The following is a 22,809-nucleotide window of genomic DNA, read 5'->3' as shown; positions in this document are numbered from 1 at the left end:
AAGATGATGATGTTGTTAGGTGCTGCCAAGTATCAAAAAGAGAGTCAGACTCACAGTGACCCTATGAACAGGCCTGAATTGGGTTCCTGTGCTGTTCTCATCGTCTCTGACACATCTGCGTCCACTGCTGCAGTCACTGTGTCACCCCATCTCCCTGAGGGCCCTCCCCTCTTTCACTGGCATGTTGCTAGGTGAGCCTAGTCCTTGAAAACAGACTTCACGCTTGAAAATGGATGGGTCCTTCCTAATTGTAACAGCGCTTCCAGGTGAGTCCACAGATGACGGCCATCTCTCTGTCGTGAAAACCAGCTTTCCTGGGAAGAGGGGCCAAGCCACCACCACCAATTGGGCCTCACCTCTGCCAGCTTCCCACACATCCGAAAGTGGGCACTGATGCTCCATTTCACAGGTGAGGAAAGGGAGCAGAAACCCTCAGCTCAGTCATGTCCGCAGGGGTGGGGGTCTTGGCCAGAGCTCTGGACACGTCCATCCCAGGCTGGACGGAGGCAGTAGGACCCAACAGAAGAAGTCTCTCAGCTCTGCTGATGTCCATACAAGCTCTAGCCAGAGGGGAGGGGGAGCAGAGCCTAGGATGGCCAAGGCCTCATTATCAGAGCCACCCACAAGGGGGAAGCCTCATTTCTGGAACCTGGTGGATTCAAAAGTCAGCGAGGCTACTGAATCCAAAGCCACAGCTGTCACGTCAGTTCAGACCCACAGCAGCCCTTCAGGGCAGAGCAGAGCTGGCCTGCAGGCTTTCCAAGTTTGCTGGACATCTTTCTAGCAAGGATGGCTTCACCTCTCTTTCTCCCAGGAACAGCTGATGGATTCAAACACACCACTAAAGCCAAGTGCTTTAACCACTGTGCTTCCGGAAAACTCCAGAAGCATCCACGGACTTTAGTAAAGGAAGGAGTGGAGGTGTGCGGGGAGTACACCCCCCTTTGTGTGTCCATGGGCCCCGACATAGGCTTGCTGGGAAGGCACAGCCGAGTCGACAGCAGGGCCTGGTGGATGCGGGTCGAGTCGGGGTGAGGGCACATTCATTAGTCTGTACTGGGGTGAACTTCACAGCACAAGCAATGAACCATTTCAAGATGCATCACTCTGAGGTCACCTTTTTGTCATGTATGTCACTACTTTTTAACAGAAGTTTGAGGGGGATGTTTCTGATTTTTTTCTCTTTTTTTCTTTATTAACGATTTTTTAATGCTATATATATTTACAGCATATTCTTTCCATTTCATTTTCCCGCCATTCATTCATTGTTGGACATTTACCTCCCTGTCTACCCCTCCCCCCAGTTCATTTTTTTCTATGAAAAGGAAAAAAAAATCTTTCATTTTAGGATAGTTGACAAGTCAACAGTTGACACTTGTAGAAGTTCATGTGGACGAGTTACAGAGCCACAGGCCCCGTCAGCTCGCCTGCTCTTTCCCTGCTGCTTGTACCAGCTAACAAAGCGGGGCAGCCCCACGTCCCCTCCTCGACGCCCCCTCCTCCTCCTCTCACAGACCGTTCTGAAAGGACTTTCCTAAAAGTTCTTCATCTGGGTCACAAATGAAGTATCTGGGGACGCTGAGCTGGAGGCACTCAACCGGGGACTCTAGCACAAAGCCTCACAGGGCGACACGGTCCTGGGTGACCAGAGCCCCCCCCCCCGACCCCATCCACCCCATCATCTGTCTCCAAGAACTCCGAAGCCTCAGTGGAGGGCAGCTGCCAGCAACTTCCTGTGGCTTTACCAAGCAAGGGTCATGACACTGCAGGCAGCCTGAGAAGTCTGCGACACCCCAGATGAACCAGGAGACTAAGTGAGGGGCTCAAAGCAGGAACCTAACTTCCCCACTGGCTCTGAAAGGACCCTCAGGGCCCAGCTGCAGGCACTGTAGTCCGTGGTACAGGGTGGTCTGAGCTCATGGCCTCCTGTCCACGTCCCCAGGGTAATGCCCCTGCCTGCCTGCTCCCCCATCAGGCCACTCAATGCAGAAAGTCAGGCTCTGGCTTTGCCCAGCAGAGGGTCCTGCTGGGCGGTGGTCCTCCCTGGACCCAGGCTGCCCACTATCAGATGTGATCTGAGGGTTCGCCTCCTCTCCAACATCCCCATGGAACAGTTCACAGTCACCAAGTCGCCTTGTAAACTCCACAGGACCAGCCAAACAGGGACAGGCCTGTGTGTTTACATAACACAAGTCTGTTTCACTCCAAAATACCTCAGTGTCAAAACAGCAAGGAAAACATCACCCTTCACCCAGAGCCCAAGGCCACACAGAACCCCAGGCTACAAGGACACTCAATCTTGTCCAACCCCTGGCCTTGTGCTGACCTGGGGACCCAACTCGCCTTTGCTGGAGGAAAAAGTGAGGCCTGGCCTTCTGTGGAAGAGCACCCGGGTCCTGTGGGTCTCCATTTCCGGTCTCTGCAATCCCAGGGGGCACAGCAGGTCAGCCGGAGCAGCCTCCACCCCCAGCTGGTGGACACCCGACCTGGAAGCACCACCACCTGGCACTGGCCCATGTCTGTCCCAGGGACTTCAACTACTGTCCCCATCTTCCATGTGGGGACCTCCCTCGTCCACAGTCAGACCAGAAGATGGGAACAGGGCATGCCAGTACCCGGCACTGACCAAGCCCGGTGACGGGTCAGACGCCCGGTGACGGGTCAGGCGCCCAGTGATGGGTCAGGCATGTGGCTTAGCCCACCCACTCAGGGACAGTTGGAACAAACCCTGGTCGCAGTGGGTCTGTGAGTGAGGCAGGACTTGGAGCCCACCTGCCCTGATCTTCCAAACCAGTTCAACCCCAGCTGCGAATTTGCTTCTCCACCCCAGACAGACAGAACCAGAAAAAACATTCTTAACAAGACACCCCGGTGATTCTCACACATCTTGTGCACAGAGAACGCAGTGATCCAAATACCTGCTTTGAACCCCGCCTCTGCCACCCACTGGTTGGGTGACTCTGGCCAAGTGAGTTAACCTCTGTGTGCTTCATGTCCTCTGCTGGGAAACTCACTCAATGTGAAGAGTCAGACCTGAGTCCTCGCTGACCCACCACAGGGTTTCTGAGGTTGTAAATGACACAGGAAGACGGTGCCCCCTCTTTCTTCCCAGGAGCCAGGGAGGGCCTGGAACCATCAGCGGTGCGGCCTTCAGGTTATCAGTGCAACTCGCCATGGGCTCCCCTCAGTCAGGAAGGAGGACACGAAAGACACCCACTTCACAGGGTTGGGGTGCAGGTTAAAGGAGGGAACACAGATACAGGTGCCCAACAGGGTCAACTGTCAGGACTTTATCCACGTGGGCCCAAGGTGATGCCCTATTGGAGAGATCAGTGCGGCAGGGAGAGACTAGGGCTTAAAAACGTCAAGTAAGCACCGGAAGTGACCTGGGCCAAAGGCCAGAACATCCCTCAGTCTTCCAGGTGGTGTGTTTTTGGTTGGCACTGCGTGGGTTCCAACTCAGAGGAAGCCTGGGCACCACAGAACCCAACAATGCCTGGTGCCATGTCACAATCATTACTGCCTGTGGGCACACTGTAGGAGTCACCGTGTCAATCCCCCTCCTTGTGGGTTCTCGTCTCATTGAACGACCTCTTTTACCAAATACGATGTCTCCCTTCAGAGACTGGTCTCTCCTGAGCACATCCAAAGTAGGCAACAAGACCACGGCTTCCCACTCCCCCTTCTAAGAAGCACGTGGCTGCCCTTCGCCCAGGACAGGTATGTCCGTTTTGGCAGGTCAATGTCCCAGGCCAACACTCTAATTCAAAGACATCTACTACTCTTTGGTATTCCAGCTTTTGCGTGCATATAAGGCGAATGAAAAAACCATGACTGGCCTTTATGAAGAAACTCGTGATATCAAGATTGGAGGAAGAATCGTTAACCACCTGCGACGTGCAGTGGGCACAATGGTGCTGGCTGAAAGTGAGGAGGACGTGAAGCACTTACTTGGAAGGTTGAAGACAAGAGCCTTCCATGGATTATACCCTAACATCTGGAAGAAAAAAATTCTCACAGGTGGGTTGATAAGTAACATGATAAATGGTGAAACAATGGATGTGGTCAAAGATATCATTTCACAGGGAGCCATAGTCAAGGACCACGAAACGGAAGTCAAGAACCCACACTCTGTATGATGGCAAGTATATCTGTTGCAAGAGACCTCTTTAAAGTGCTACAGAGCAAGGATGTCACTTTAAAGACTAAGGGGTGCATGACCAAAGCAATGGTATTTCCAATCAACAGTTCCAGTTCTATCCTTTATGCCTGAGTCCATTGACACTAATTTTTTTTCTCTCAAAACCAATATATGTCTATGAGTTGTTTCAATCAGCCATAAAATTTCTTTTCTTCTAATAGCATTAAGTTCCAGGAAAGTCATAACCCTCTCCAAGCCTCAGTCTGCATACCTATAAAATGATACTGGGGACTGACTGAGCCTTCAAGAGCTAAAAAGAGAAACCTCATTTTACTGTGCTCCCCCTCGTGCTTGGCAGATACTGCCGTTTCTACAAGCTGAAAATGTGCTATTTTTTTTTCAAAAGCATGTGTTAAGTTGGCGTTTCTGTGCTATATTTTGTAATTCCTTCAATATTCCAAACTTTTCCACACTGCTATCACAGTTAATAGCCTACAGTATATCACTCATGCAACTTAACAGGTGATGTGAATCCAGACAACCTGTCACGTGTTTCACTGCAACATGCATGTGATTTCAGCAGTCTATCAGTGAACCTGCCACACCTCCGAGGTATGCCTGCATGTGTAATCAGGATCAGGAAAGGTGTGCGTCAGGGATGCATCGTATCTCCATAGCTTTTCAATTTAAATGCAGAACAGATAATTTGGGAAGCTGGACTTTATGAGGAGGTATGTGGTGTTAGCATTGGAGGGAAGACTCATTGACAAGTTGCAGATTGATACAACTTGTTTACTCAAACAGAGGACATGAGGCGTTGGCTACAGAAAGTCATGGACTGTAGTCTGCAATATGGATTCAAGCTCAACATCAAGAAAACAAGATCTTCACCACTGGGCCAACTGGCAGCTTCATAAGAGATGGTGAAAAGACTGAGATTGTTAAGAACTTCAGCTTACTTAGCTCCAAAATCAACACTCTTGGCACTGGCAGTCAGGAAATCAAAAGAGGAATTGCACTGGGAAAGTCTGTTGTCAAGTACCTCTCTAGAGTACTGAAAAGCAACAATGTTCGTCTGGAGACTAAGGTGCTCCTGATACAGGCCATGGTCTTTGCAATTACTTGATATGGTCAGAGAGCTGGACAATGACTAAGGATAATAGAAGAAGGATCAGTGCCTTTGAGCTGTTGGGCTAGAGAAGAGTCTTGAACATACCATGGACTGCCAGGAGAACAAACAGGTCTGTCCTAGAGAGGATGAAACCAAACTGCTCCCTGAAGGTGAGGATTTTGAAGCTCTGTCTGACATACTTTGGGTATGTCGCCAGGAGGGCCCAGTCCTTGGAGAGGGACATCATGTTTGGAAGAGTGGAGGAAAAGAGGCAAGAGAGGAAGACCCAGGATCAGATGGATTAACTCAGTGACTGGAGAAATGGGATTAGGTCTGTTGGAGATGATGAGATTGGCTCAGGATAGGGCAGGGTTCACAGCTAGTTTTCAGGCAACTCAATGGCACATAACAACAAAGTGTTGGATTGTTAACCAAAAGGTTGGCGGTTCGCATACCCCAAGTGCTCCATGGGACAAAGACGGACAGACTTTGGAAAGATCTGCAGCTTCATTTACAGCTTTAAAACACTGAATTGACTTGATGGTAGGGAGTGTGTTTCTACTTGTCTGTCCGGAGCTCAGCACCCAGACCACAGGTGCTGCTCAGGTTATTTCCTGGGTACATCTGTCCTCCCGCTGCACAGGGCCAGTTCTGTGGTCATCAGTAAAAGCTAATGTGCCCTTCCCAGAGGATCCCATCCCTCCCCCACACCAGGGGCAGCCACCATCTGCTCCCAGGGTGATAAAATGCCTCCTGAGGACACAGGCAGCACTAAGCACAGAGCTTTTGAAAAGGAAGCCGCCTGTCCCCTCTCCAGCCTCTCTCCAGGGCAGGGCCAACCTAGGACAGTGCATGAGGACAGGTGCCCAAGGTGGGGGCCTGCCAGGGTGCTGCCTCACCTGTGCACCCTGGCCAGTAAGTGCAGGACCAAAGAAGGCTTTGGAACAGAAACAAAAGTGAAACTCACTCCCACTGGGAACCACCCCACCACCCCTGGGCCCTCCCAGGAAGTAACTCGGGGCTCTCATAGGAAGGCCAGTCCTGAAGCATGTCCTGGTCACTGACACAGGAGCCGCCCCCCTCCAATAACCAGGAGCCAGCCCCCCCCCAATAACCAGGTGTCAGCCCCCCTCCTTCCAATAACCAGGAAAAGATGGATGGCTGGGAAATGGGCACCTGTCAGCTCTGGATTAGGGACCCCCCCCAGAAGGTGCAGAGGCTCCAGGCTCCATCCTTGGGTGGGAAGGAGGGCATGGCAGGTGGGCTCTTTTGGGGAGGGGAGGCCTACCCTTCCCTGGGGTCTTGCCGTGCTCGGCAGTGCCTCCTGAGGCGAGTGCCAGGACTACACCCACTTCACAGATGGAGGTGGGAGGCCGGCTCCTTTCCCAGTCACACCAAGGGAGCACGGACTTCGTGATTGACTCGGCTCAAGAATCCAGCCACTGCGGGCCACATGAGCAGCTATGCATAATGAGCACCGTGAATGAGACTACTCCCACGACAGCACAGGCTTGGCAGGCGAGCCACGTATGTGTGACTGCTACAAATAGATCCAGAGACCTAAGAGAGCAAGTGGGGTAAAATTACCACAATTTCTCAGCCGTAATCAAATACCCGGAGGGAACGAGCCGCTGGGCGCACAGGATCTTCGTGATGGAGGCGTACGCTGAGTGAACTATCTCAGTCACAAAAGGACAAACACTGCAGAGTGCCACTGCTGTAGAATGGGACTGACATCAGGGTTAGGGTAAGAATGAGAAAAACTAGATAAATTATGCATACTGCATTGAAACCGATGAGGGAGAGAACCGTTTAAAAGCAATATATTTTAGGGCATTATGATTATCATAAGAATCCAGAATGAAGGCTGCACAGTGGAGTGTACTCGGGGCAGGAGGCGGGGGGATTGTGTACCAATGAAGTAATTTTTATTTTACTTTTCAAAGAAAAGAGCGAATTGGGGGTGGGGGTGGGGTGGGCGGGGAGAAAAGTGCAACAATGAATGAATGGAAATCCAAAATCTCTGTAAATGTTCATTGATATTAATTAAAAAAAGAAAAGAAAAATACTATCATCGAGTTGGAACCGACTCATTGCGGACCCTCCGACAGGTTTTCAGAGGCTATCCATTTCACAGAAAGAGACCGTCTGGCCGTATTTCTCCCTCAGGGCTGCAGGTGGATTCGAACCACTGCAAAAGCACTGCCGTGGGTTAACAGCACAACTCCCCACAGATCGGAGCTTCCCAGTCACTGGGAGCATCAGTGTCAGCTGACGTAACTTAGCCTACAAAGGCGGGGGGTCAGGAAAAGAGAAGACCCTCAACAGGATAGACTGACAGTGAGTGCAGCAACGGGCCCAAGAGTGTCAGAGACAAGCGATGGCACAGGCTGGGGACAGGGTTCAGACCTGTTGTCCGCAAGGTCACTAGGAGTCCTGCTCCACTCAGCAGCACCTAACAGCCTACAAAGCCAACGTTCTCCGTCCTACTTCCTACTGCGGTCTTCGTAGCCTGCTAGTGGCCATCCAAGGTACAATTACTGGTGTCTCTGTTCAGAACAGGGAGCTCTGGTGGCCTAGTGGTAAGGAACTGCACTGTCAACCCAAAGGCACAGGGTTCAAACCCAACAGCTGCTCTGCAGGAAAAGGTGGGTGACCTTCTTCCCTGCGATTTCCTGCTACTGGAAACCCACTTCAGGTATGGGTCAGTCCTGACTCAATGGTACACAACAACAACTGTTCAGAATAAAGATGAAGGAAGTAAAATCAAACACCACAGCCTTCACTAGGGGTTACATCTCAACATCAAGAAAACAATAATCACGCACACCCATGTTTATCATGGCTTTGTTCACAACGGCAAAGAGTTGGCAACAACCCAAGTGCCCATCAACAAATGAATGGACAGAGAAAGCTGTGGTATATTCACACAATGGAATATTATGCAGCACTGAAAAACAAAGAACTCATGAAATATTATACAAAATAGGTGACTATGAGAACATCATGCTGAGTGAAACTTCTCAGTCACAAAATGACAAATACAGCATAATGCCACTGTTATAAAATAGGACTGACATAGGGGTTGGGAGGAAACTAAGAAAAGAGGGGAATAAATAATGTACACAGCATTGAAACAGACAAGGGAGAGAACTGTATAAAAGGAATATATTATTAGGTATTATTGGCATGGGAAGAGTCCAGAATAAGAGCTGCATAGTAAAGTGATCTGTGGCGGGGTCAGGGGAAACTGTATAACAATGAAAGAAATTTTTTCCAAAGAAAAAAGCGATCTTGGGGGGAGGGGGACAGAGAGGAAAATGTGCAATAATGAAGGACTGGAAACCCAAGTTCTTTATAAACTTTCATTAATAAAATTTAGAAAAAGATTAAAATTATAATAAAATTTCTTCACCATTCCAAAAATCTTCACCATTGGACTAAGAGACAATAGCATGAGAGATGGAGAAGAGACTGAAATTGTCAACGAGTTCCTCTTACTTGGATCCGCACCCACGGGAAGAGCAGCCAAGAGATCAACAGTCATGTTGCATCAGGAAAATCTGTGGTTAAGGATTTGTCCTCCGGTGCTAAGCCAATGATGTCATTTTAAAAACTAAGGTGGGCCTGATCCAAGGCACAGTCCTTCCAATGACTTCCTAGGCATGTGAAAGTTATTTCAATGACTTCCTATGCTTGTGAAGGACAAGGAATAAAGGTGACAGAAGGAGAATGGAGGCCTTTGATGGATGGCGTTGAAGAGCAGATAACACCCACAGGCGGCCAAAAGAACTAACACCGCCTAGAAGTGGAAGCGGGGTGTTCCTCGGGGTGGGGGTGGGGAGGAGGATAATGAAACCCCACCTCAGACACTCAGGGCATGTTGTCAAGAAGGACCAGTCCTTGGAAAAAGGACATCAAGCTGGGAACGAACGACGGAGGGTCAGAGAAAGAGAGGAAGACCCTCAGCAAGACAGACCGGCACAGCGACCGTTAACAATGGGTTCGAATACTCCAGAGATCCTGAGGACAGTGCCGGACAAGGCCAGGTTCAGATGTGTTGCTCAGTCGTCGTCAAAGAGATGCCATCTAACATGAATCTAGAGGATTAACAGACCACAAGAACTTCAGTCCCCACGACCCCACAGCCTTGCTCTGAACGATATGGTGTCCAGTTACCACTGACCATCCCAGAAGAGACTCAACAGAAGGTCCCTAGTAGAGTGAGAGGAAAATGGAAAACTCAAACTGATAAAAAAAAATCCAAACAAACAAACAAACAAACAAACCAAAAAAACCACCCAAACCCAGAGTTAAGGATTATTATCCTAAGAGACACCAGCGCAACCTCCAAGATACGGCCCATAGCCATCCTTCAAGGGTGCAGCTGAAATCATTCGTGACTTAACTTCCGGCCAAACGACAGACAGAGACAATCAATAACACCAGTGAGCAACGTACCCCTCAGAACAATCAATCGTGCAAGATCAAAAAGGCAGCAACTTCCCAGGAGTCGGTCTCAGAAGGCAGGAAGGGCTAGGAGAGGTCAAGTGGAAACTGGAAGCACAGGGAGGAAGTGGGAAAATAATGTTATAATACGAGGATCATTATCAGTGTTAGGACAGTTAACGTGCATGAACTGTTGAAGAGAAAACAGCTTGCTCTGTAAACCACCATTCAAATCACAAATCTAAGTTTTCTTAAAAAATCATAGCCTGAGAAACCACCTGGGTCAGTTCTACTCTTGTCCTATGCTGTATGCTGACCCTCCAGTGGGTTTTCAGAGGCAGTCAGTGCACAGGAGACTGCCCATCCTTCTCCGGGGAGCAGCTGGCGGACCTGAACTAGGTGGCAGCTCAACACCTCACCACCCAGTCACCAGAGCTTCGTGTCCCTTGTTGCTGTTGTTAGGTGCCGTCAAGTCACATACAATTCATAACAACGCGATGAAGAACAGATCTGAACCCTGTCCTACCCCGTCCCATCCTCACCATTTCTGACATACATGTTGTTGTTGTTGTGTATCACTGAGTCAGAATCAACTCATAGCCGACCCTCCGGCAGTTTTTCAAAGGCTGTTAATCACACAGGAGGAGGCGGTGCACCCTTCTCCCAAGGAGAGGCTGGTGGATTCAAACTGCGTGCCTTCAGGATTGCAGTGCAGTTTCTTACCACTAGGCCACCAGAGCTCCCTGCACATATTTAAGTCACTATGAATTGGAATCGACTTCACAACACACATCAAGGCAAAGGTGGCTGAAAGACAAGGCAAACGAGAGCTAGCAAAGCAGACAGAACCCCCTTCAGGAGTCAGCCTGGAGGGAGACTCAGGGCAGCACCCTGCAGGGCTGTGTGGCTGCCCCTCCCTGAGACTCAGCGTTCTCCTCTGGCAAATGGGAAGAAACAACCAAGACCCATCATCTCTCAGGGTAGATGTCCGGTGCCTGGCCTGTGAGAGGCTCTCCTTGCCCTCTGTGCCAGGGACCCTTCAGCTACAAAGGAAACCAAGCAGGCCTTCCAAACTCAGGACGGTGCTCCCGCATTGCCACTGTGCTCAGGCCCACAAAGGCAGCTCTGATTACAGAGGGGCTCCTAGGGCCACCAGGGGCTCCCGGCGAGAGGTCAGTGACGGCGGGAGTACAACACCGAGTGCGAGTGCGAAGGGTGGAACCCCGGGAGATAAGCAGACCTAAGTCCTTCCTGTACCTTGTTGGGTGAAAGGAGACGTCAGTGACGGCGGGAGTGTGAAGGGTGGAACCCCAGGAGACAAGCGGTCCTAAGCCCTGTACCTTGTTGGGTGAAAGGAGACGTCAGTGACGGTGGGAGTGCGAAGGGTGGAACCCCAGGAGATAAGCAGTCCTAAGCCCTGTACCTTGTTGGGTGAAACGTCCTGACGTCTTGTTTGGAAAGAGGATTTGCCTTTCTTTTTCTGTTAACAAGGCCTTGCTGGAGCAGCTGCACCCCAATCCCTTCAGAGTCTTTGTGAACGAGAAGAGTGGGGGAGACACCAGGGGAAAACATAGCTTGGGCAGCAGTGAAGCCCCAGGAACCCCTGGGGCCACGAGACTGTAGGAGACAAGGACACACTGTCCCTAAATGGACAGGGAGCCCAAGGGCCTGCCCACATCCTGAACTCAGACTTCCGGCTCCACACAGACGAGACAATAAACTTCTGAGCTTCAAAGGCACCCACTTTATGGCACTTCGGGGCCATAGCCCTAGGTGAGGCACTGAGAAAGAGCAGGGGTGTGAAAAGTGACACAGGCTATGTCACATATGTGGTGGGATCACAGCTGTCCTCACAGGGATGTGAACTGTCCAGTGGAAACTACCTCTCAAATGGCAGGCAAATCCAAGCCCCTCTGTGCCTCCCTGTGCCACCACTCAAGGGGAAAGGCTCAGGTGTGCCTTCTCTCCCTGCCCCCAGGTAAGGTCCCCCCAGGCCCCGAGGCCCCAGACGCTCACTTCCTGAACACAAAATGCTGAGCTGGACCAGGGGAAGTGTTTGTCCTCCCAGCCCCAGACCACAGCTGCAGACTCAGGGGGAGGGCACCATAATCACACGTCATGGCAACAAAGCTCAGGAAGGGCAGCCTGCGCCTCCTCTGACCGCCCACTGAGGTGAGAACGGCCGCAGTGAAGCTGGACTGGGCTGACCCTCCCTGGACAGCCCTCTCCCATCTATAGGCCTTGCTGTGTCACCCCACGTCATCCAGCGAGACTGGTGTCCCACCACCACCACCGTGGCTCTGTGGATAGAGGGGCCCTGACTCCCAGAGCAGTTAGGAGGGCAGGATAGTTCCTGCTCCCAGGGCCGTCCCTAGCACCCATGGGTGCTGTCAGAGATGGATGGGGTGACAGGAGTCAGGGCCACTACACAGAAGGGATTCTCAAGTCTCCACAGGCAGGCTGGCGGGTGACTCTGGGGACCGTCATAAACCTAAGCCTGGCATGAGGACCCCAGGCTGCAGAAACCAGCGCAGGAGGCCCTGGTGGGAGGGGCCCAGGAAAGGTGGCTGCTTCCCAAGGGAGAGGGAGGCTCCAAGCAGTAGACAAAGCCACTCAGCCCAGTGGGGGTGGTGGGAAGACACACCTGACTGAGAGGGGACCCAGGCCAGCAGAGAGCAGAGCCCCTGCCGTACCCCCACCCAGCTCTGCTCCACCGGGTTCTCCCTCCAGAGCTACCCAGTGTCCCCAAAACAAGGCTGCAGGACTGGGCCAGCTTCCCAAGCCAATGGCTGGGCTGGGCTGAGTCACACAGGAAGGGAGATGGTGTCCACTTCCAGCAGGTGTGGGGCAGCGAAGGAGGTGACCTGCTCCCTATCAAGTCTCCACATCTGCAGTTCCCTGTTACCACCGGCCTGCTCCAAGGATCACGCGAGCAACACCAGGACTCAGGCACTGTGCCTTCTTTTCTCTCCATACTTCCAGGAACAATTGAATTAAACCTGAAACATTTGACAATGGTGTGGAGACCAGTGATGACAGGATCTTAGAATATAGCCACTTGCAAGTAAAACCTGTTTTTGTAGTTTAAGGATTCTGAGGCTTCGTCTGACATACTTTGGACATGTTGTGAGGAGAGACCGGTCCTTGGAGAAGGTCATCATGCTTGGGAGGGTGGAGGGACGGTGCAGGAGAGGAAGGCCCTCTATGAGGTGGATTGATTCAGTGACTGGGATAATTGGGATGGGAGTGTCAGAGACAGTGAGATTGGCACAGGACAGAGCAGAGTTTAGGGCTGTTGTACATAGGGTCGCTATGAGTCACAAGCGACCCGACGGCACATAACAACAACAATATATGCATCTTTAAAAAAATTACTATAACTATATATTTTTAAAAGCTAAAAGTCCTTATTAATAAAATTAATAAAAAGAAAATTTGATCCAAAAAAAAGAGGTATCACTTTATCAGGAAGTACCATACACAGCAGTCCCCCTAAAAGTTAGTTTGCCAGTCAAATGCAAAATATCAGCAGAAATCCTATGTCCACACAGAACTAAAAGAAGCTTTGTGGTCTGGCCAATTACACCCTGGGCTCCTAACAGAGAGGTTGGCAGTTCAAGTTTAAATCTAGCAATCTGTGGGAGGACGGGTCAGTCTGTGCCTGCAAAGCTTTCCAGTCTTGCAACGGAGTCACCCTGCCCAAAGGCAGTGGTTTTGGTGAATTTATGATAAACTAAGGGTGTGTCGGAGACAGTTGGCAAGGGATAGAGAGCAGGGTTTAGGGCTGTTGTACATAAAGTTATTATGTACATAAGGTGGCAGGCACAGGCATATAACAACAAGGGAGAAAGATGGGCCGTCCTCTCCCATTTTTCAGGGAGGGTCAGCTATGGGTCGGTCCAGACTCACAGGACACAACCACCACAACAACAACCAGGCTATGCCTGCTGCTCTCTGGGGTACTCACAGGTGCCCCAAGTCAGAAGCTGTCCAGCCACGTGGAGACAGAAGCAGGGGCAGTAGGGTGGTTCAGTGGTTAGAGGCGGCATCCCCGGTGCTCAGGGCTGAGTGAGCCCCAGCCCTGCCCAGAGTCTGACCTCCGTCACCTCACTCCACTGCAGTGCCAACCACAGGTGCCACTGTTCACACCCGTCACATGACAAAAGGAACCCTGGTGATGCAGGAGAGCTCGGCTGCTAACAGAAGTCAGCCCATCAGCTCAAACCCATGAACCACACTCCAGAAGTCAGCTTTCGTAAAGAGTGACCGTCACGACAAACCCTGGGGCAGCTGCACCCTGTCTGGCCTGCAGGTCACAGGGAGTCCGAATCAGCTTGGCAGCAGCGGGCTTGCCTGGGACCTTGGCCAAAATCAAGACGTCTGGGGAAGGTGCCGGTCAGAGGTCGGAAGGTTGGTACCATCTCTGCGAGCAGTTTCAGAACTTCTATGAAAACAGAGGACGCACGTGTCCAGTGACCCCATGCTCACACCCAGCCAGCAATAGGCATCGAGCAACCAGCAGAGCCACACACTGTCCCACTGTCCACCTCCGCGAGGACAGGAAGCTGCCCATCATCCACACCGGTGGGGGGGGGAGAAGTGATGGTCCATCACTCTAACAGCCAGGACAGGAAGCAAATAAGCAAAATGAGGCAAACGACATGAAACACTCTCCATGTGACATGGAACTCCGCCCAGCCCCACAGTGAGGGGAATGAGCACATGAGCCAGGGCAGGGCAGTGTGGACGTGGAGAGGTGTGTGAGCACGCTCCCACAATCACACACACGCGTGTTCACAATCACGCACACGCATGTCCACAATCACACACATGCACTTCCACAATCACACACACTCCCACAATCACACATGCACATTCACAATCACATACACGCATGTCCACAATTACATGCACGCTCCCACAATCACACACACGCACATCACATCCACAGTCACACACATGCATGACCACAATCACACACATGCTCCCACAATCACACACACGCACATCCACAATCACACACACGCACGTCCACAATCACACACACGCACGTCCACAATCACACACACGCACATCCACAATCACACACATGCACGTCTACAATCACACACGTGCTCCCACAATCACACACATGTACGTCCACAATCACACCCATGCATGTTCACAATCACATCCGCGCATGTCCACAATCACATGTACCCTGTGTATGAAAGGTCACTCTGAGATGAACCCCACGTAGCAGCAGTGGATACTGCTGGGGTGATCCTCGCAGCTCCCCGGAACGAAGGACCTTGATCCTCCCTCACAGACGGGGAAACGAGGCACTGGGAAGTTGGGACGTGAGCCCAGGTCGCTCAGGCAGTGAGACAGGCACATCCGGCACCTAAGCTGTCTCTCCAACAGGCCACCGAGGTCTGAATGAACATTTGCTTCCATAGTAAATGTCACTTACTTACTCCTTCAGCATCTGGCTTCATAGAAATGTTTTTTTAATTTTTTTTTAAATTTTCATTTTATTTCACTAATTTTTTTCCCCTTGTTGTGGACCCTTGAATCAGATCCCACTGGCACAGGAGGAGATTTCTTTCCTCCTTCTCCAGCGGAGCATCTGGTGGATTCAAACCACGTGCCTTCAGGATTGCAGTGCAGCTTCTTGCCACTAGGCCACCCAAGCTCCCTTAAACAATTTTTTTTAAAAAAGATTCTCATTGCATTAATCCTGACTCACAGAGGTCCACGCGCATCAGAGGACTGTGCTCCAGGGGGTCTTCAAGGACTGATTTTGCACGAGTGGACGGCCAGGCCTTTCTTCCAAGTGCCTAGGGCCGATTCCCACCCCCAGGATCTCTCTGTTCAGCTCTCTGGGCGGGCAAACCCAGGGATAAGTGTTTATTTACAAGGCAGGGCTGTGGGTATTCCTGGGTACAGCTGCAAAAGAAACCAAACCCAGCACCTCCTCCCACCCCAACCCCCCTCAGGGGGTGCCAAACGCAGACATTTAAACAAACAAAAAACACCCACCCACGGACTGGTATCAGTGAACTCTGGAGAGATCCTCAGAGAGATACAGAACTCCGGCCCAGAAGGCTAAGCCATTTCAGCAGAACCTCCAAGAAGGTTCCATTTTAAAGAAAAAATACAGGCCCCAAGCGGAAGGGCAGCCCCCGAACACCTACACTCTCGCAGGCACCACACCCAGGCTACTTAACTGTTGATATTCCTGCCACCCAGCACCTGGCCTGAGCGCAGCCAAGCCCTGGTCAGCGTGGGCATCGATGACCACCATCCGAGGGCGCTGTGAGGTGGTCCTGCAGATGCCATGATGGCGTGGTCCGAGACTGCTCCGTGCACGTTTCCTGCAGAGACTGCCCAATGGGGTTCAGGCTCCTCACAGATGAGAACCTCAGACACTCTGCTGCTGCAGGGACCTCCAGGAAGCCCCGGCCGACACAGGGCACAGAGCGGACACTTCATCCACAAGGAAATCACTCCTTTCCTCAGGTGGACAGGCGTCAGCACCAGGCTGGGGCACACCTTCTAGCCAGGCCTGCCATCAGGTAAGCTCTCACACCAGCCTCCGACCCTCAGTCTCCCCATCCCTCACCCCAGGGCTGTGGAGATGCTTAAACGAAGGACTTTATTTAAATAAGCCCCAACTATTAGATACAAGAAAGAGGACAGAGGTGCACCCAAAGCCATTGCTGTTCAGTGCCATCAAGTCAACCACAATTCACAGCAACTCTCTGAGCTACAGATCCAATCCTTGCCGTAGCCTGCACCATCCTCACACTCTCCGCCACGTTCAAGGCCACTGGTGTGGTCACTGTGTCAACCCGCCCCCTTCTCTGACCCTCTACTTTTCCCAGCATGACGTCTTTTTCCAAGAACTGCCCCCCCCCCGCCCCCGACAATAAGCCCAAAGTACATGCAGCCTATGGCCACCACCCTCACCTCGTAGGGGCACCCTGGCTGCATTTGCTCCAAGACGGACTTGTTTGCTCATTTTGCAGCCCAAGAGACATTCAGGACCCTTCACCAACACAATTCAGAGTAGGACACAGAACGTGACAAGAACATGACCAACTAGGAAAGTGGTGTTACCATTCTGAACTGTGCTGTTGGATACTTGTTTTGATTTTGTTTTTGGTTTTGTTTTATAAAAATACACCTGACACACACCCATGTTTATCGCGGCTTTGTTCACAAGAGCAAGGAGTTGGAAACAACCTAAGTGCCCATCAAGAAACGAATGGATAGAGAAGCTGTGGTATATTCACACAATGGAATACGATGCTGCATTGAAAAACAAGGAACTCATGCAATATTGTTCAAAATGGGTGACCCTGGAGGACATTATGCAGAGTGAAATATCTCAGTCACAAAAAGATAAATACTGCATAATTCTACTATTATAAGACGACTGACATCGGGGTTGGGGCGAGACTGAGAAAGATGGGATAAATTATGTATACTGCATTGAAATAGATGAGAGAGAGATTTGTTTAAAAGGGATATGTGATTAGGTATTACTGTTATGACAGGAGTCCAGAGCAAAGGCTGCACAGTGGACTGGACTTGGAGGGAGAGATTATATAACAATGAAAGAATTTTTCTTTTACTTTTCAAAGAGAAGAGTGAATTGGGATGGAGGAGTGGGCAGGGAGAAAAGTGTAAAAATTAATGAGTGGAAATAATATATATATATATGTAGCTGAGTTTCAATAACAAAAGTATTCTTCATAAACTCAGCTAACCTCTATTAATATACCTACAAGGCTAAAATTCTGGTCTAATTTCTTTTTGAACCCTTCGAAAGGAGCCTTGGTGGTGCGGTGTGTAAGGTACTGAGCTGCTATCCACAGGGTCAGCAGTTTGAAGCCCCTGAGTGCCCCGTGCGGGAGAACAATGCAGTTTCTCTCTGGAAAGATTTACAGCCTCTGGAACCCAAGGAAAGTGGCTATGAGTCATAACTGTCTCCAACAGCAGTGGGTTTGGGGTTTAATGTCCTCTGATCAGAACTGTCGTTGTTACCCAATGATAATGATACTTCAGTCCTGAGGTCTGTCCGCACGCACTGCAAGCAGGCCATTCTTTTCGCTGCTGCTCTGTCTCTGTCAAATTTTCTAGCATTTTGGCTACAGTATTGTGTTAATCAGTATTTATGAACTGACATTTAACTTTTAGGAGGAATGAAGCAGCAATTAAAGGAGGAGAAAAATCAGTAAAGGGAAGCTAGAGCGGCCTAGTGGTAAAATGCTGTGAACCCAGAGACACCCAGTTCTCATCTACCAGCTGCTCCGCAGGAGACAGATGGACTTTCTCCTCCCGGGACATTTTTACTGCCTTGCTGGAGGGTCAGCTATGGGTCGGTTCCGACTCAACAGTACACAACAATAACTCCATTACCAATAATACTGTATTTCCACACAGAGAGATTTTACAAAACAATTTCCTGATAGTGCTGTGTTGTTGGCTGCTGCCACTGAATCACGTAAGATTCACAGTAACCCTCTGAACAACGAGCCTGAATTCTGTCCTCTCTGGTTCCATCCTCATCTGCTCTAATATACCTGAGCCCCTTGTTACGGTCACTTTATCAATCCATCTCACGAAGGATCTTCCTCTCCTTTGCTACCATGATTCTAATAGCTAGATATTCACGTACTTTAATGTGACACAATTGGCAACTCCATCACGTATTCTTCTAGGAAGAACTGAAAATAAACATTACCACAGATTCTTTGTGGTCTGGTACGGGAGGAGGTCATGGAACTGGGAGGTGGGGAACAGCATCAGGAGTCACCTCAATGGGGGTGCCGACCTCACGGTGTCACTGAGGTTTAACATAAAATGTGTCATCACACGGTGCGACCAGCTCCTGCATCTCAGGTTCAGCCACAGAAAAGGGGCAAACGAGCAGGGAGAGACACAGAGAACCCTGGACAAGGGACCCGCAGGTCAGTCAGCTTTCCCCAACGGGGCACAATGGAGGCCTGACAAGGAATCACCCAACCTGCCTACCTGCCAGGGACTGAACTGTGCCCCTCAACATACATGCAGGCAGGTAAGCTCCGGTGGCCTAGTGGCAAGAAGCTGCACTGCAATCCTAGAGGTTAAGTGGTTCTAATCCACCAGATGCTCTGCTGGAGAAGGAGGGACAATCTACTCCTGTACCAATCAGATCTGATTTAATGGTACATGCACAAAATAATAATAATAATAATAATAATAATAATAATAATAATAATAATAATACATGCAAGTGGTGATATCATATAGCTCTGCAGTGATCCTCCAGGAACTGTTCAAAAGGATGAAGGGTGAGCTGGTCCTCTCCTTAATCCCATCACACTTCCCTAAGGGGTGGCCTGCTGCATCATCTACCTCACAAGAGAGAAAAGGTGGGCAATGCAGGCGGAAAGCAGGGATCCTGAAACACCGTCAGGCTGGAATGCAACTCTCTGGATCCCGTTTGCTGCGGAAGCAGCCAGCTCCCTAGAACCAAGGGAAGACCAAGCCACGTGGACATTTCTAAGGAAGCAGAGTCTCAGATGGTGAAGGAAACGAGGAGCTACTTCCAGAAGCAACACAGAGAGAGCCTTTCCCTGCACTTGGACTTCCCGCCTCCTAACATGAGAGGGTACATGTCCACTGCTATGGCCTAATCGGTAGGGAGCTGCACTGCCAACCCAGAGGCAGGCGTGTTGAATCCACCAGCCGCTCAGTGGGAGAAAAGATGGACCATCTCCTCCCGTATGACTGACAGCCTCTGAACACCCACCGGAGGGTCAGCTCTGAGACAGCCCCGACTCACAGCAGTGTGCTTGTTGTTCAGCCGTGTCCCCTGACGGCAACTGTCACAGCGGCAGCAGATAAGCAAGACCCGACAGCTTGCTTTCTTTAAGCCTCCCCTTTAAGTCCCTTGTGGGCATCTCGAAATAAAACCACAAAGTGAGAGTGTGAAGTCGTTGTAACGGGCTCCAGTGTTGGGAGGAGAGGAAGGATGGGGGAAGGAGGAAGAGAAACACCAAGAGCATTACCCCCTGTGGAGGGGGACGACACAGAGGAACCAAGGGGCCAGACACCTATCGAGTCAATGCCAGAGTCAATGTCAACCCATGTGACCGGCCATACAGTGTCCTACGCTGTAAATCTTGACTGACTCATTCTTCTCCCTCAAAGGATCTATGGAATTTGAACCACCAACCTTTTAGTTAACACGTTGACCTCAACATTTAACACACTCTATCACCAGAGCTCCTGGAAGAATCAGCAGGATCACAAAATAAGCTGATTCAGACGCCTATCTTGTCACGAGCACGTGTTCAAGGGCTTGGCCATGATATCTCCCAGGGACCCAGGGCAGGTGGGCCACTTTCCAGGGCCTGGCTCCAAGCACCCACTGGTGTCACTGCTATACAGCACCCCCTTGGATAACAAGGCTCAACCGTCACCCGGGGAAGGTGTCCACAAGTAAGATGGCAGCAGCCGGGAAAAAGATCAATGTCCTGGGAGAAACGGTTTAATCAAAGGAGCAAACGCAGAAAAAGCCAGCTCCTGTCAAGCCTGTTTCTCCATCTGTAAAAACAAAAAGGGCTGGAAGAGAGGAGCGCCAACATCCCTTCCCGCTGTGAGGTTTGGACAAGACTTGACATACAACTAAACAGCGCTCATCCTCATCCTCCGGCCGGGACACCCAGCCCCTCGCCGTCAGCCTGCTCTGGACTTCCTCATCCATCAATAGAAAAGTGCTACGCTCCTCAGATTCCCGGTGCTCAAAACATGTGCAGGTCACCCCCTGAAACGGTACCCACCCTTCAAACCAATCCAAACATGGCCTAGGCTCTGGTCCCCCAGTCTCAGCAGATGAAGAAAATATTTTGCACTCAGACTTCAAATGTGACCACCAGGGGGCGATGGAAAAGGAAGAAAGAAGAAACAGAAAAACTCTTTTTCCCCCCCTGTTTTCTTTCATTCCTAAGCTTAAGTGACAAAGCGGTTCAGGCTTCCCTAATGAAAGCACAGGGTGGCTTCCAAGGATTCTAGAATGGCCGAGAACTTCCCTGCCTTCTCGCGGAAGCCACTATTCTGAGCTGTCCACGGCAACCACAAATTGCCCACAAGCAACTAACTACTCCTTCATGAGAAATTCACCTCTACTCCCGACTGATTTCTCCCAGCGGGCCTTACAGGAGGGCCTGCTGGGACCCTCCCCTTTTTAAAGGCCAGAGGATCCCTCTGGAGGGAAAGTGGATGGATGGGCCAGTCCAGCGTAAGGACCGGGTCTCCAGGCTAGGCCAGGGCTGTTTTGCTAGCCTACTAATTATGAAGCAAAACATACCAAGGCGATGAGCAGCTCATGCCTTCACTGCAAGCCCAGGATGACACAAATACAGACAGACAGCGGTGTGTAGAGGCTGGGAAGGTATTAGCCAGGATTCCCCAGGTCTCAGGGGCTGCAGGTCTCAGGGGCTGTGTGAATGGACCACCAGGTCTTTTCTCCTTCAGAGAAGCTGGTGGGTTCAAATCACCAAGATTTTGGTTAACAGTCAAGCACTTGCGGTTCAAATCCACCAGACGCTCTGCTGGAGAAGGAGGGGCAATATTCTCCTGTACCAGTCAGATCCAATTTGAAGGTACACACACTCCAAAAATTAAAAAAAAAAACAAACCAAACTAACAGTCAAATGTTTAATCAGGGCACCACTTGAGTTCCTTTCCTCCAGGTCTTGGGATGCCTCACCCCGCCCCCATGTGGGTAACTGGGGTGCAATGTTCAAAGGACTCGTGACATGCAGCTCTCCTGATTTCTTGTGGACTCCTGAGCTGCTCTGAACCCCCGCCCCCCCAGGAGAAGCTCACTTTCGCAGATGCACGCCAGCCTGGGAGAAGGCAGCAGCAGCATCTTCAGACCTGGGGGGAGGGGGTTGTCAGGGCCAGGCCCAGGTGGGCACAGAGGTGGCTCCTGCCTGCACAGACCAGCTGAGACCCACCGCTCCTCTTCACCAGCTGTCCAAGTCTCCAAGAGGTTTGGAGACTCATGCAAGCGGGGCTCACGTTTGAAAATCAGCTCTGCCAAGGGTAGACTTGGCAAACAGCTTTGGGAGCGGATTCTCCTAGACTTTTATCTGGAACCAGCTTCCACCCAGAGCTCTGCCGGGGATCGTTACAGGGCAAGGTGAGGCAGACCCGAGCCCCGAAACTTGGGTAATTTATGAAGAACGTAATCTTATTAAACACCAGTCTCCACTGAGAAGCACGGACGGCATGGGGGGCCTGGGAGCAGGCCAGATGGCGAAAGGCCATTCCAAACCACATGCACTGACTGGGTCCCTAGGGCCTCCTCCCTGGCTGGGACCCCAGAAGCTCTGCCTCCCGGTTCCCCTTCTCCAACACGTGGCCCCCTTCACCACCCTGGCCAATTTGCCAGGCGGCTGCCAGGTTCTAATGAGACAGCAAATCATCGCATCCATGCCAAGTATTGCTACTCCTTTAATTAGGCTTAACCCAGTGACACGACGTGACAGTTCCATGTTCTCAACGCAGGAGAGGCACACAGTAGGTGTTCAGCACAGACTGGCGCCCTTGTCCAATGAGGGGCAGAGGGCAAGGAAACAGTCCAGCACGATAGTAACCTTAAGCCTCTGGCAAGCCCCGGGGAGTTCCCCATTTCCCCAAGCCGCCCGCTGCCAGCCTATGCCGCGCGCCCACCACACCCTGGGCATTGGGGGGGGGCCTCCTGCTGGGGTCCCGAGCACCTGGGAGCCCCGGTCCCTGCCACACCGCCCACACTGGCCACCGCTCCCTGGAGCACAGGCGGCGGCCTCCCAGGGCTCCGATCGCTCGCACCACTTCTTCCCCGTCCGCCTCAACCTCCCCAAACAACCGCCGGGCTGCGTCGGGCTCGGGCCGGGGTCCGGGCGCCGGAGCCGGTCCCCCCCACCCCCAGCCCCTCACCTGCACAGCTCAGCGAAGGCCTGGAAATTCAGCTTCTTGATTTTCTTCTCGCTCAGCCAGTAGCCAACCCGCTTCCCTTTCAGAAAGGTCTGCATCTTCCTCCTCGGGCGGGGAGCCGGGGCCGGAGGAGATCGCCCTCAGGCCGAGGCTG

General features: G+C 51.3%; 1 protein-coding gene across 1 annotated transcript in view; it reads right to left on the bottom strand.

The window, feature by feature from the left end:
- The window catches only part of ITPK1 (inositol-tetrakisphosphate 1-kinase), a 168,321-nt gene extending 145,512 nt beyond the window's left edge, over positions 1–22,809 (bottom strand). The window contains exon 1 of the mRNA XM_006879106.1: positions 22,659–22,809. Coding sequence (XP_006879168.1) covers positions 22,659–22,753 — 95 coding nt within the window. The 5' untranslated portion in view covers positions 22,754–22,809. The remainder of the gene's footprint in view (positions 1–22,658) is intronic.

The sequence above is a fragment of the Elephantulus edwardii genome, unplaced genomic scaffold (assembly GCF_000299155.1).
Source record: "Elephantulus edwardii isolate Elephantulus edwardi_28Jun2011 unplaced genomic scaffold, EleEdw1.0 scaffold00002, whole genome shotgun sequence".
Lineage (NCBI taxonomy): Eukaryota > Metazoa > Chordata > Mammalia > Macroscelidea > Macroscelididae > Elephantulus > Elephantulus edwardii.
Note: the sequence above shows the minus strand (reverse complement) of the source record. Positions and strands in the feature narration are given on the sequence as shown.